Source organism: Clarias gariepinus, chromosome 16, assembly GCF_024256425.1.
Source record: "Clarias gariepinus isolate MV-2021 ecotype Netherlands chromosome 16, CGAR_prim_01v2, whole genome shotgun sequence".
NCBI lineage: Eukaryota > Metazoa > Chordata > Actinopteri > Siluriformes > Clariidae > Clarias > Clarias gariepinus.
This window is the reverse complement of record NC_071115.1, coordinates 18740529-18754375: the sequence shown is the minus strand read 5'-3', so window position 1 is coordinate 18754375 and position 13847 is coordinate 18740529. Positions and strand designations below refer to the sequence as shown.

The 13847-nt window shown below is 37.6% G+C and overlaps 1 protein-coding gene across 1 annotated transcript; it reads right to left on the bottom strand.

Moving 5' to 3' along the window:
• Window positions 1-6341: 6341 nt before the first annotated feature.
• On the bottom strand, window positions 6342-9052 carry LOC128544124 (galectin-3-binding protein A-like). Its single transcript, XM_053514101.1, has 6 exons — window positions 8981-9052; window positions 8761-8850; window positions 8333-8542; window positions 8057-8188; window positions 7643-7910; window positions 6342-7562 (listed from the first exon to the last, which is right to left on the bottom strand). Exons 2-6 carry the CDS (start codon window positions 8837-8839, stop codon window positions 6527-6529), a joined length of 1725 nt encoding a protein of 574 aa, XP_053370076.1. The 5' UTR covers window positions 8840-8850; window positions 8981-9052; the 3' UTR covers window positions 6342-6526.
• Between the last annotated feature and the right edge of the window lie 4795 nt (window positions 9053-13847).

The window sequence follows — 13847 nt, the reverse complement described above, 5'->3', positions numbered from 1 at the left end:
ATCACCTTTCTTAACCATTCTGACATTCAGTTCGGAGTTCAGGATATTGTCTTGACCAGGACCACACCCCTAAATGCATTAAAGCAACTGCCATGTGATTGGTTGATTAGATAATTGCATTAATGAAAAATTGAACAGGTGTTCCTAATAATCCTTTAGGTGAGTGTACATCTTATATCCATTTAGGATCTCATGACTACAGTACACAGCACACAATTTATGCACATGATAGACTTTGAGTAACAAAAGGACTGGACGTACACCTTTAAAGTGTACAAATTTTTATTGCATTTGGAGAGCGAGGATGCCCTCAGATTCAGTTGTTGGGAAACCACCTCTTGTTGCCAAATATTTATGTCTGACACATTGGGAAAACAGATAAAGAAAAACAGTTTCTTTTTTGTTAATGAAAAAATGGTTATAATAATTTGATATAAAAGAATCTGTAAGAGACTGATAATGCATGATTACATGTAAAGTTTCAGCTTCCACTGTAAGTAACTCAATCAACCTGATATTATGCAACACATATTACATCTGAGGTCTGAATAATGACGTGTGCAATTTCAACATTAACTTAACGTTCACTTAACCCAACTTTGAACTCTGAACTCCTAAATTAACCAGTAACTCCTAAGTGCTTGCTTGGTTTATCCAGGCAGTTTTTCTTTAGAGTACAGTGCAAAAGGTTGACAAATCAGACAAATAAGACAAATCAATCAATAAGACTAAGTAAATTAAATCTTTTATATGATAACCTATGTCCATTTAGGATCTTGTGGATACATATATTACATGCACATGTAAATTGCTTACATTTCCAGAAAGTGTGCTGTCTTAAGTTCTAATTTAGAAGCTGAAATTTAGTTTTGAATGATTATTCAAACCTTTTTGGCAAAAGAAGCCAAATAGAAAAAATGGACAAATTTAATAACTAGGAATTTTGCTACAGGTGCCATGGAGGCTTAGTAGTTAGCACTGTCACCTTGCACCTCCAGGGTCCCAGTTTGTTTCTCATCCAGGTTTAATTTCCATCTCTAATTGCATGGAGTTTGCATGTTCGCCCAGTGCTTGGTTAGTTTCCTCCAGGTACTCTGGTTTCCTCCCACAGTCCAAAGACAAGCAGATTGGGCTAACTGGTGTTTCCAAATTGCCCATAGTGTGTGAATGAGTTTTATGAATGTGTGTGTGTATGTATGAGCCCAGCGATGGATTGGCACCCAGTCCAGGGTGTACCCCACCTTGTGCCCTAACTCTTCTGGAATAGGCTCCAGGCCCCCCTGCTATCCTGTATACTGTACAGGGTAAAGCAGTATAGCCGATGAGTAAATGAGTAAGTACATTTTTTTACAGCAATTCTAAGATAACTACTTTCAACCTTAAAAAATATTGATGTATCTTTTAAAGTTAAGTTAACATTTCGGCCCACTATAATTAATAAACAACTGAATTAATGTTTAAGTATATATAAAATGCTATAATACATGTATATTCCATAACATATTGTGTACTTTAGCTGTCAGTTACTTTCATTCTTATCCCACAAAGTGCAGAAGGAAGTGACTCAGCATCACTCCAGCAGAGGGCCAACCAATCTCACAGACAATTTCCACTGATTTATTGTAGCAACAAGCAATACCAATAACACATAGACATGCAATTTTGTTTTATAACATTTGCTTAATATAAAAGAGGACAACCTATAATTTTGACGCATGCAGAACTTCTCCACTCATTACTCTCCAGATGTTTGACATATCTTTGGGAAACTCAGACCGATGACACACAACCTCAAAGTCATTTCTTAATCACATTGCAACAGTCACTCTGGGTCTTTCATTATGTCTTTAACTGTGATCTTAGTGAGGTTAATCAGAATACAATGTAAGGGTATTTAAACTGTGGGACACAGGGTAACTTTTTTATATTAACAAGTACAAATGAATAGATTTTTATAACGTATAGGTGCCTTTGAATATGCACTTTATCTTTCATAGAGTATGATGGGAAAGATTACATGAAAAAAGGATATAAAATGTCTTCTTACAGTCATAGCAAAATTGCTGCTCTTAGGTATTACTGTACAAATGTATACCAGGCATTGGTGATTCCCAGAAAATGCCCAAACCCCAGACATTGGATACAGTACCAGTCCAAAGTCCAGATAAAATCGGAGGTTGCATGTGCATCAGCATGTAGATCACCATGGGTCAGCCGAAAGACCAACAACAAAATACAGTACTGGCAGCATGGTGCATAGTGGTTAGCACTGTGACCTCACACCTTCAAGGTTTGAGTCCACCTGAACGGAACCCTAGTCCTGATTGTGTGTTTGCTTGTGCCCTGAGAAAGATTGACACCCCATCCATGATCCATCTAGTGCCCATGTCCTCCAGGTCTCATGGAACCCTCTACAGGATAAGAGAATGAGTAAGTGAGAGTGTAAAAATGTCTACTCATAATAGACTTATAAAAATTATTGACAAACAGGAATGTGTGATTCTTTTACTAATACAGTACTATATGGATGGATATGCATATAAAAAACTAATTAGAATGCATTAACAGGTAGCGTAGCAGAAAGAGTAGCAAAAACCAAATTCTGATAAAAATTTACACAGCAGCAATGACAAGTAATATTGCACATGACTTTGCTAAAAGATATTGCTAAATGATGTTGCAAATGATTTTACTAACCAATATTCCACATGATTTTGCTAAACAATATTGCAATTTATTTTTTAGATATTGAAAAATATATTAAAATATACAGTATATAACCATTCTTCTCTCAAACACCTCCACCAGAGACTCTAGCTCCATGCCAGATTTCCTAATTAGTGTGTTGAGTTTTTGTGGCATCGGCTGTCTTCTCTGCTACCCCAACACATTAGTGTAAACAATGGCACTGCTACCCTTTTTCTTTTTTGTCTTTCGGCTGTTCCCTTTCAGGGGTCGCCACAGCGAATCATCTGCCTCCATCTAACCCTATCCTCTGCATCCTCTTCTCTCACACTTCATGTCCTCTCTCACTGCATCCATAAATCCTCTAGACCTCCTGTCTGGCAGTTCAAACCTCAGCATCCTTCTACCGATGTATTTACCATCTTTATCTCCAAAACATCTAACGTGGGTTGTCCCTCTGATAAACTCATTCTTGATCCTATCCATCCTTGTCACTCCCAAGGAGAACCTCAACATCTTCAGCTCTGCTACCTCCAACTCTGCCTCCTGTCTTTTCTTCAGCGTCACTGTCCCTAAGCCTTAGAGCATTGCTGGTCTCACCACTGTCCTGTACACCTTTCCTTTCATTCTCGCTGATACTCTTTTATCGCACAAAACACCTGACACTTTTCTCCACCCATTCCAACCTGCCTGAACCCGCCTCTTCACCTCCTTTCCACACTCTCCGTTGCTCTGGACTGTTGACCCCAAGTACTTAAAGTACTGCACCTTCTTTACCTCTGCTCCCTGTATCCTCACCGTTCCTCTTGAGTTCCTCTCATTCACACACATGTATTCCGTCTTACTGCGACTAACCTTCATTCCTCTGCTTTCCAGAGCATACCTCCACTTCTCCAAATTTTCTTCCACCTGTTGCCTGCTCTCGCTACAAAGCATAATGTCATCTGCAAACATCATATTCCATGGAGACTCCTGTCTTACCTCATCTGTCATCCTGTCCATCACCAGAGCAAACAAAAAAGGGCTTAGAGCCGATCCTTGATGCAGACCCACCTCCCTCCACCTTGAACTCTTCTGTCACACCTACAGCACATCTCACTACTGTCTTACAGCTCTCATACATGTCCTGTTTGGCACTGCTAACCACTGACTCACAAAACATCATGGTCCGGCAGGCATTGAAAGACCTGTGCTTGTGTACTTTATTTATGCAATTCTACTATATGCAGTACAAATAACAAAAAATATATATGACCTTTGTATGAAGAGTAAGATCAATTATTTAAAAAGAACTAAACACTGTTTAGTGTATATGGCACTGTTTGTTAGAGCACCCCAGCTCTTAAATCCCTGAGCAGTTTTAGCCATTCTTTGCATTATGTTTTAATAAATATATTATATTATATTATATTATATTATATTATATTATATTATATTATATTATATTGGACAATGAAACTGAAACGCCTGGTTTTAGACCAGAATAATTCATTAGTATGGTGTAGGACCTCCTTTTGCGGCCAGTACAGCATCAATTGGTCTTGGGAATGACAGATACAAATCCTGCACAGTGATCAGAGGGATTTTGAGCCATTCTTCTTGCAGAATAGTGGCCAGGTCACTACATTATGCTGTTGGAGGAAAAAGTTTTCTGACTCGCTCCTCCAATACACCCCAAGATCTGGTGACTGTGCAGGCCATGAGAGGTGTTCAACTTCACTTTTATCAAGCCACTCTGTCACCAGTCTTGCTGTGTGTATTGGTGCATTATCATCCTGATACATGGAACCACCTTCAGGATACAATGTTTGAACCATTGGGTGCACATGGTCCTCCAGAATGGTTCAGTAGTCCTTGGCAGTGACGCGCCCATCTAGCACAAGTATTGGGCCTAGGAATGCCGTGATATTGCATATAGATAGTTTACTCCTGTTGAATGCGGTTCATCTTTCTTGGTGGTATGCTGACATGACCCTCGATGCCGTGGCTCTCGATACATCACAAAAACTTGCCGTCTTGGTCACAGATGCACCAGCGAGACGTGCACTAACAATTTGTCCCCTTTTGAACTCTAATATGTCACCCATAATCTTGTGTGCATTGCAATATTTTAAGCAAAACTGTGCTATTACTCTGAGAATTAAACCTTCACCCTCTGCTCTTACTGGTGACATGTGCAGTCAATGAAGATTAGCCACCAGGCTGGTAAAACTTTGCCATGATACCTCCATTATTAAATTGGCCAGTGTTTCAGTGTCATTGTCCAACCCATGAATAATAATGAATGCCTTATTCTGCATGTGATGACACAAAGTTACTGTGCTTCTCATAGAATAATTGAACTACTATAACATCTACTATAAAAATATCTAAATTGTTTTGCACTTTTAAACTTGTTGAACCATGTCATCAGATAGAAGACACGGGAAATGATTCTAAAAGTCAGCAATTTCTGGAAACAGGAACAAAAACTGCTCACAAGAAGTCTAGTCAAACAGAAAAACAAATTTCCAAATAGGACATCCATTACCAAAGCAAAAGACATTGCATTCTGTAAATGTTTTAGCATGTGCAATGATTTTATAACCACAATTTATATCCTGAATCCAATACTTCTGTAGTTACAAAAAAATTAGGGCTAAAAATTATGTAAGTACTGTACATAATTTTACAAATGATTTATAGTAGTATATTCTATGATCGTTTGTATCCTGAAAAACTTAAAAAGTCTTTAAACCAAACTGTAAGTGAATGGTGCTGAGATAAAATATATAAAGCATATTCAGTTTCTGGGCCATTAGTACATAGGCCATGACATGTGTATGACATTGGGCAATGTATTAACAAAATACACACAGGAACCTACGAAACACGGGAGGTGGTTTGCATAATCTGAATGGGGTTTAGAATACTGATTTAGGAGCAATTTAATTGAGCTCTTATATGCATAACTCTCCTTGGGTTAAGAGTGTAATTTTGCACACATAGACTCTTGAAGTCCTTAAAATGCCCTTATTAGATTTTTAATACATTCAGTAGTCTGTATGTAAGCACTGTACCAACAAAATAGATGTTCACAAAATTTACAATATAGTTGTGTGTAAAAGATTTGGTGCAACTAAACTTGCATTAAAGACATATACAATACATTGTGTTTTTTTTGTTTTCAAAAACTTAAACTAAAAAGTAAGTGTGTAAAAGTTATAAAGTAAATTTCTTTTAAAATATTTTTCATTTGAAAAATTTTTGCATTTATGTTTTTGTCACTGTATAATATGTTATTTTCTAATTTTGAATGTTTTTGTTTTGTTTTCACTCACTCACTCACTATCGCTTTATCCTGGGGACCTTGAGCCAGGAGACTAAGGGCACGAGGCGGGGTACACCCTGGATAGGGTGCCAATCCATTGCAGGGAACTCACACACACACACACACACCCACGCTTATTCACACACTACAGGCAATTTGGGAACGCCAGTTAGCCTAATCTGGAGGTCTTTGCACTGTGGGAGAAATGCAAATTCCATGCACACAGAGACCGGAATTGAACCCGGACTCTGGAGGTGCAAAGTGAAAAGTGACAGCACTAACAGTGGCAAAGTACTTGTCTGTGATCACACAGTGGTTGAAAACATTAGTCAATAAACACACAGTCTTTGAACTTGCGAAGATCAGCAACCTTTAATTTCATCATTTAGATTTTTTTCACATTGACAGTTGATAAATGTTAACTAAAATACTAAAGAAAAAAATCATTATCATTGGCATACAAAAAAAATTGAACATTGCAAAATAACAAAAAATGCAAGCAGAAACCCATTAGAGTAAAGGGGGATTTAATTAGATGTACTCTGGACGCACAACAAATGTAAAGCTATAGTCATTAGGGCAGGGATGGGACAGACCCATACTGCTATTACTTGGAATTACAGCTTTATCACTTTTAAAATCTTGGACGTAGAAAACAACGTTGTTAGTCTTGCATGTGAGAACTAGCTTATTGTTGAATCGAATAGAGCTGTTATAATTACTCTGGCTGTATGAGGAAATGAGCCTGGCTACAGGAAGAGTGTCACAATTAAAGCCTTGGTTAGAACATTCCCATGCATTCTGCAGAACCTGGACTCGCCACTCGATTGACTGGTGACTGTAAATCACACTGTTATGGGGGGGAGTCCTGAATGAGCCATAATTGTAGGAAGAAATATAGCCATAATTATAACGGGGATTATAATTCCTATTGAAAGTGTCATTGAGGACAGTGCTCCAGGGCTCTGCGGTGTAGATCCTGGGCAGATAGTCTTCAAAGTTGCTAAAATGCTTTTTAATCTTTGAGAAACTCAGTGAGTTGAATTGAAAGCTTTTCAGCAATGCATTTTGGTAAAATGCTTCATTGCTTTGGTACATGCCTGAACTAAACTGAATATCATAAAGCTTTTCAACTGGAATCATGGGGAAGCGAATGTGACTCAGTAGGTTTACCTTGTCTTCTAAACTTAATGTCTCTCCTTTCTCTTTCACTGACTCCTCCAGAACCTGAAGCACAAAAAACTCATCCTTCACCACTAAGTCAGAACGTGACAGAAGGTCCTTCATCATTTGCATGGAGACAGTTTTCCAAACAGAAGAGACAACAAGGAATTCAAAATTCCATGAGAGGTACTGAAGAACATTTTCCTGAAGCACCATGTCATTTGTACGGACACCATACTCATACAGCGACACTTGAGAATGGAAGGTATTGTCCTGAGGAAGAAACAAAATAAAGATTTTGCCTATCTCCTCCAAAAGCTGCTGCAACTGGTAGATATAGGACAGCAGGTGTAGGCACTGAGCTGAAGACATGGTGACCTCAATCTTGCGTGTGTACAGATACCTGGAAGGAAATGCATGACATGAAATTCATAAACAAGAATAAATGTAGCTGGATCGGTTTATTCAATCAGCAGACCTTACCTCAAAAAGTTGGAGACATAAGGATGGCAAGTTTGGCTTATTTCAATTGTGAGATTGTTGGAGCTACTAGATATATTAAATTGAGGATAGAGAGAGAGAATTAGCCTATGGACACAAATTGTCTTCTGTTCAGCTTGATCTTCACTTGAGTCACGGACCAGAATGCTGAAATCACAGTTGTCCCCGCTATCAAAAAGTTTCCCAAGCTCTTCAGAGAGGCCCAGGCTGTGATCCAAGTGGAATTTACGACTGTCATCCATATCTTTTTCTGTAAATATTAGAGCGACTCAAATCAGATAAAGAACCCAGACCTAAAAATAATTCATGCAAATGTATAACATTTTTAGTCAAAAGCAATTTTATGACTGAAAATGCTAAAGATATACTGTACAATTAACTATGTACTATGCTCACCATTTTCACAGACCACTCCTGCATCCTCTTTGTGAGAACAGTCAGTAACACCCCAGCCTTTAAAATGACAGCTGGACAAAAAATTCTCTGATCCCTTGCAGTTCATATCATCAAGCCAAATAGGGCCAGAACCTAAAACGCAGTCCCATATACATGTTTATATTAATAATCAATTCATTTGTCAGCAGGAGACTACCACTTCATCCTCAGCAAAGTCACAATAAATGTAATTTATTGATCATGTCTACAATCAGGTCTTCTGAACTTTGAACTTGCCTTCTCCATATGTTCCTCCTACTGCAGCTGAGACAGCTCCAGGAAAACCAAGCTGCTGACACACTACCTGGGCCTCAGCTAGTTCCCAACCATCATCACAGATTGTCCCCCATTGGCCATCATGGTACACCTCCACACGGCCTTTATTGGGCAGGTCACCTCCCACCAACCTTAATCCACCCTCCACGGCCGGTCTTTTTTTTTGAATATCTGCAAATTGACATTATGCAATAAAATTAAGTAATTACACCACTTGGCCTATTTGTTCTTGAAAAACTACGCCTTCTGTGTCATAGATGTCACAGTCCTCCAAATAGCCTTTCTTTATTTAGTGAAAACATTTTCTTTTGTCAAATTTTTTAAATTAATTTTATTCATACTCAAATAAATTTTTTAAACTGATTGAAATCCTACAGTAACATACTGACCTAATACATTCCAGCCATGTGTGGAGACATGAAGAGACAGCAGCATCCAAATGACAAAACAACTTCTAGATGACATCATTTTAGAACTAACTGTGTAAACAAATATGAACAGTGTAAGCATAAAAAAAAAAAACCAAAACCTTGTGATAAAACTTTAAAAAACGTCCAACAAATCTATTATTTAAATGGTTCGATTCTGAGCAAAAGAGCTGTAGCTTACCTTCAGAGCAGAAGAAGGAGTAATGAGACTTTTGTCCCAGTCTACCAGAGTTTATTCAGCACACTGAGCTGCCTTAAGTTTCGTTTACCAGAAAACATAAGGAAGAAGGTGGGTATGTTACAGAACTTAAGTCTAGCATGTTCAAAAAAAATGCTGAGATCAAATTCCATGCTTGAACAAAGACATGCTTGAACAAAGGCATTTGGGAACTGGGTTTGTCCAAATAAAGCCAGTGAAAAAGAAATCGGAACTTACCTTTTTAGAACCAATTTTTGCCAAAATGTCAGATATTACAAGCAATATTGCAGTTGCAATTGTGTATATTGTCATTACTTAGCTATGTCACCTAGATCACATCTGTGCCAAAAATCTGTATAATCACACTCTTGCTCATGTGACATTGGTTAAATACTGTATACTTTTTTTCTGAATCAAATTACTTATATAGCGAAGAAATTCTTCTTCTTCTTTTTCTTCTTCTTCTTTCTATTCCTTATTTCTCAGCATATTAGGAATTGCTTAGCAAGTATTTTATGTTTAAATGTGCTTATTTTGGAAAAATTTACAGATACCTGTCCTATTTATATCCTATGTACAGAGTGGTGGGGGGCTGGAACCTATCCGCACGTGGCAGGGGACAATTTGAACAGAATACTAATTCATTAGAGTACATACACACACATAAACACACACTTACACACACATTTGCTCATTCACACTACCGGAAGTTTTGGAACGCCTATAGTCTGCATGTCGTTGGACTGTGGGAGGGAACCAGAGCACCTGGAGGGATCCCACCAAGCACGGAGATAATATGCAAACTCCACGCACACGGACCTCGAGGCAGGAATCAAACTCAGACTTTGGAGGTGCAAGGCTATGTAAAATGCTAACCACTAAGCCACCATGAATATTACAAACTTTGTGCTGTAAATTTTAGACTTCTAGTCACAAATTCTGAATTATATTAAGGTACATTTGGGGACTACTGACAACTGTAGACACATCAAACTACCTGCTTATAAAAGTATAAGCTGACTCCAAACTTTCCTTTCATATTTTACTGAATTTACCGGGTTTTTGGGTCACCAAAGCTCTGGAGTACAGCAGGAAAGAGATTGTTCACACTTTTCTTTGTAAATCTGACCCAATCAGTCTGTAACCTTTGTCTTGCCCAAATATCATTTCCTAACAGCTGCTATTTCTTGATTTCAACATTTTGTCAGCGACTATAACAAAAGCAAGGTAGTGGTGTAAGGGGACAAATCTTAGTAATCTCTTTTCCTGTGCAGAATTGCACATGCTATAGAAAACCCAAGACTTCACCTTCAGGCCCTTTGATGATAATGGAGCCTTCTGAGATGTAACATCAAAAGCACAGAATGAAATATGAGCAGGGTTGATACTCCCAAAAAGTAGTCTGTCTGTCTGCAGTGGACATCATGACTGCAGCACCTATCATCATTAAATGCACTGAGCAGCTACCGTCACAATTAAGCACATAAAGAGTACATTACAGTATGCCCACTGCCCTCACCACTCAATAGAAGATGCCTTTTTTGCCGTCATCCACCTTTTTTGACACACTTGAACCAGTACTATTAGGATACTGTTCATAAGCTTTAGTTAAGCAATCAACACAGTTATCCCACAGCAAAAATGCTAAACCTGTTGGGTTTGAAATCCTCCCTCTGTAACTGGTTCCTCTGACTACGAGATCGTAGTCTAATTGGCAACACCGGTGTTCCACAGGGTTGTGTACTGAACCCAATGCTATATGTCTTACTGACTCACGACTGGGCTGCGAATTAGAGCTCCAATCACATTGACAACATTGTTGCTAAAACTACAGTGAAGGGTAGTTTTAGCAACAATTAGTTAATACCATGAGCAGGTGACCCAGCTTAGAGAATGGTCCAGAAACCGCAATCTGTTTCTCAATGTTTATAAAACCATTGTTTACTTCAAGATTATTGTTGACTTTATGGAATACTCACCACTGTGTATCAAAGGAGCAGTTATGGAGACAGTCCAAGTTTTTTGGTGTGCACATCAGTGGTGACCGCCTCAGGACTCTCAACACCATCCATCAAAAATGACCAGCAGTGCCTTCAGCTCATGTGGAGATGGTTATAAAATCTGATCAATTTCAGGTATTAAAACCATACAGTGAAAAGTGAAAACAACTAAAAAGGTCTTTGGGGTTTTTCTACCAACCATTAATGTCTCTAACTACAACTGCTGCATCTTTAAGGCCAGAAACTTTGTGGATGATCCCTCGCACCTCTGTTATGACCTCTCACCTAGACACGTTGTTCACTGGGAGAGTTAGAATACTCAACACACGGTGGCCAACACATGCTGTGGGACACTTTTATCATTTTAAGGCTCTTGTTTTTTTTCTACCAATTATCACCCAATATTAATGCTAAATTGAAGTACACAACACAATAATTTACAGACTTATTGTCCCATACAACACTGTCCTGTCTAGTTTTACTGTTCTTGCTATTTATCTTTTTTTTTTTACTTGTCTTACACTGTCTTGTATATGCAGAAACACACTCTTAAGTCTCCTGAAGAATGTATATTTATATTTAATGCCTTTATGTAGGGGTGAGAATAAAGACCCACTTGTATAAATGACTTAATTCTGGATTAAAATAATATTCTGTGGAGATAGATGTCACATAAAGTACCAGTCAACTACACGCATTCAAATTCTGTGGGCGTTCTTAGTTTTCATTTCTTTCTACATTGCTGAAGCTGTCCATAATATGTAATAATCTCCTTTGAACAGTTGATATTGATATGTGTCTGCTACTTATTCTCTGTAAAGCTTTCGTAATGGTTCCAATCTGAGGTGCTGGTTGTTGATTGCTGCTTCTCTGATTGTTCTTTTCTTGGAATGGTCTTTGTGAGAGCCAGTTTCATAATGATGCTTAATGTTTTTTAAAAAAGCACTTGACAATACTTTTCTGGAATATCTGACCTTCATGATTCAAAATAACAAATGACTGTTGTTGTTGTTGTTATTTAACTAATGCCATATGTGTTATTTTACAGTTTTGAAATTTCCAGTATTGTTTTAATTAAAAAAAAAAAAAAATTAGATATAAATTAGGTGTGCATAAACATTTTACTGATGGCAATAACATTTAAATCTAAAATGAGGGTGTACCAGTTTGCTTCCATCCATCAGAAACAGACTGGTTGTTGGATTGAGGAATTCCATGGTAAATGTAAAGATGATTGTAATTGTATGTGTGAAACCCTGTGAAGTACAATCTAGTGTGAGTTCCTGTCCTGGTGCTAGTGTTCCCAGACCATGCTCTAAATCTAGCATTGGGGTTACTGAAAATGAATAAAATTTATCCATTAATAAACCCATTAATTAATTAATTACTTATTTTTTAGCCAATTCAAACATCAATTAATTTGAAACTGTATAGATTTCATTTATTATTGAAGCAATTCAGTAAAATTCAGTGTAAAATTCAGTAGACAAATAACTGTAGCTCCTTCAATGATGCAGCAGCCCCACCTAGTGAAAGATGTACAGTGGACAAAGGTTAAAAATATAGTGCTGGTCAAATTTTTACTTAACAGCAGTATCTGCATCACTTACAGCCTTATACTGTATGCATCCACTTAAATGATTATATTTACTAATTTAATAAATGAGTTAATAAATAAAATAAAATGTTATATTTATTTTATAACAAATAACCTTACACTAAAACAATAGCTATAAAGTTAAATTCAGCCCTGTTAAATCTAATGCCATTTATAATATTATGCTGTCCTCTGTTCAAAGCAAATTAGCTTAAAACCAAATGTGCAGAAATTTTTGAGCCTGAAATGCAAATGTTCTTTGGACTAAAGTTACATATATTCATTCCATTTGTCATCTTTGGTGATAGCACAGTTTTGCCATTAAAGTAGATTTCAGATGTTACATAACTGATGTTATGACTTTTTGAACCTCCTAATTTTACAGATGATTTTTTTTAGAATTCAAAGTGAATTTAAATTCAGCCTTCCAAAAGCCCTACAGTAGTTCATTTATGATGTAGCAAGGGGGCAATTACTTTCTTTACACAGGGCCAAATAAGTTTGTACAGTTTTCCCTTAATAAATGACATCATCATTTAACTTTTTTTTTTTAATTACTCAACTCTTTGTAATATCAAACAGATGATCAAATATAAGAAATATTTTAAATATACATTTAGACAAGCAAGTTCAGGATCAGATGCTCTATGAATGCAAAACAAAAGTGAAGGGATAGGACATGCCTATGCTACTGTTGGGTGCAACTACAATTTTCCACCTTTTAAAATCTTGAAAATGGAACACAAGTTTATGACCCTGCATGAGAGAACCAGTGAAAATGAACGATTTTTTAATAATGTGGGCTATTTGTCATTGGTGCTGAAACTTGGCATGGGTGTAAAATGTAACATGATGGGTGCACCAGGCCTGCAGCTTGTCATGAGCCTGTGGCAGAGAGGACCACCTTCATTGACTTTTGGTAAGAGCCTGCCTAGAACTGAACTTGGGCTTACAACAGAGGAGGCCACCTCATGGGCCCCTGGAATGAGCCTGACTTGCAGAATGTTTTTAAAGTTGGTGGGTAAGGCTAAGAAGGGCATGTTTGCTTAGCCTCACCAAACAAAGGAGGTCATGGCAAAGAAGGCCATGACGCAGACAAAGCTGTTTCCCTGGCTTAGGAACCAATAATATCTCCTTGTAGAATTGGCATTGCTTAAAGATTGTGCTGGGGTCAAGCACCATCACACTGTACAGAATGTGTTTCTTTAGGTTCATTGGCCTGGTTAATGTGATTGGTTGGATTGGTTAAGAT

Excerpts from the sequence above, each read along its gene's own strand:
- LOC128544124 (XM_053514101.1), bottom strand. The coding sequence starts at position 8,839 with ATGATGTCATCTAGAAGTTGTTTTGTCATTTGGATGCTGCTGTCTCTT. Across the intron at positions 8,543-8,760 it reads ACATGGCTGGAATGTATTAG|ATATTCAAAAAAAAAGACCG; the intron begins GTCAGTATGTTA and ends GTCAATTTGCAG. Across the intron at positions 7,563-7,642 it reads TATGTCTCCAACTTTTTGAG|GTATCTGTACACACGCAAGA; the intron begins GTAAGGTCTGCT and ends ATTTCCTTCCAG.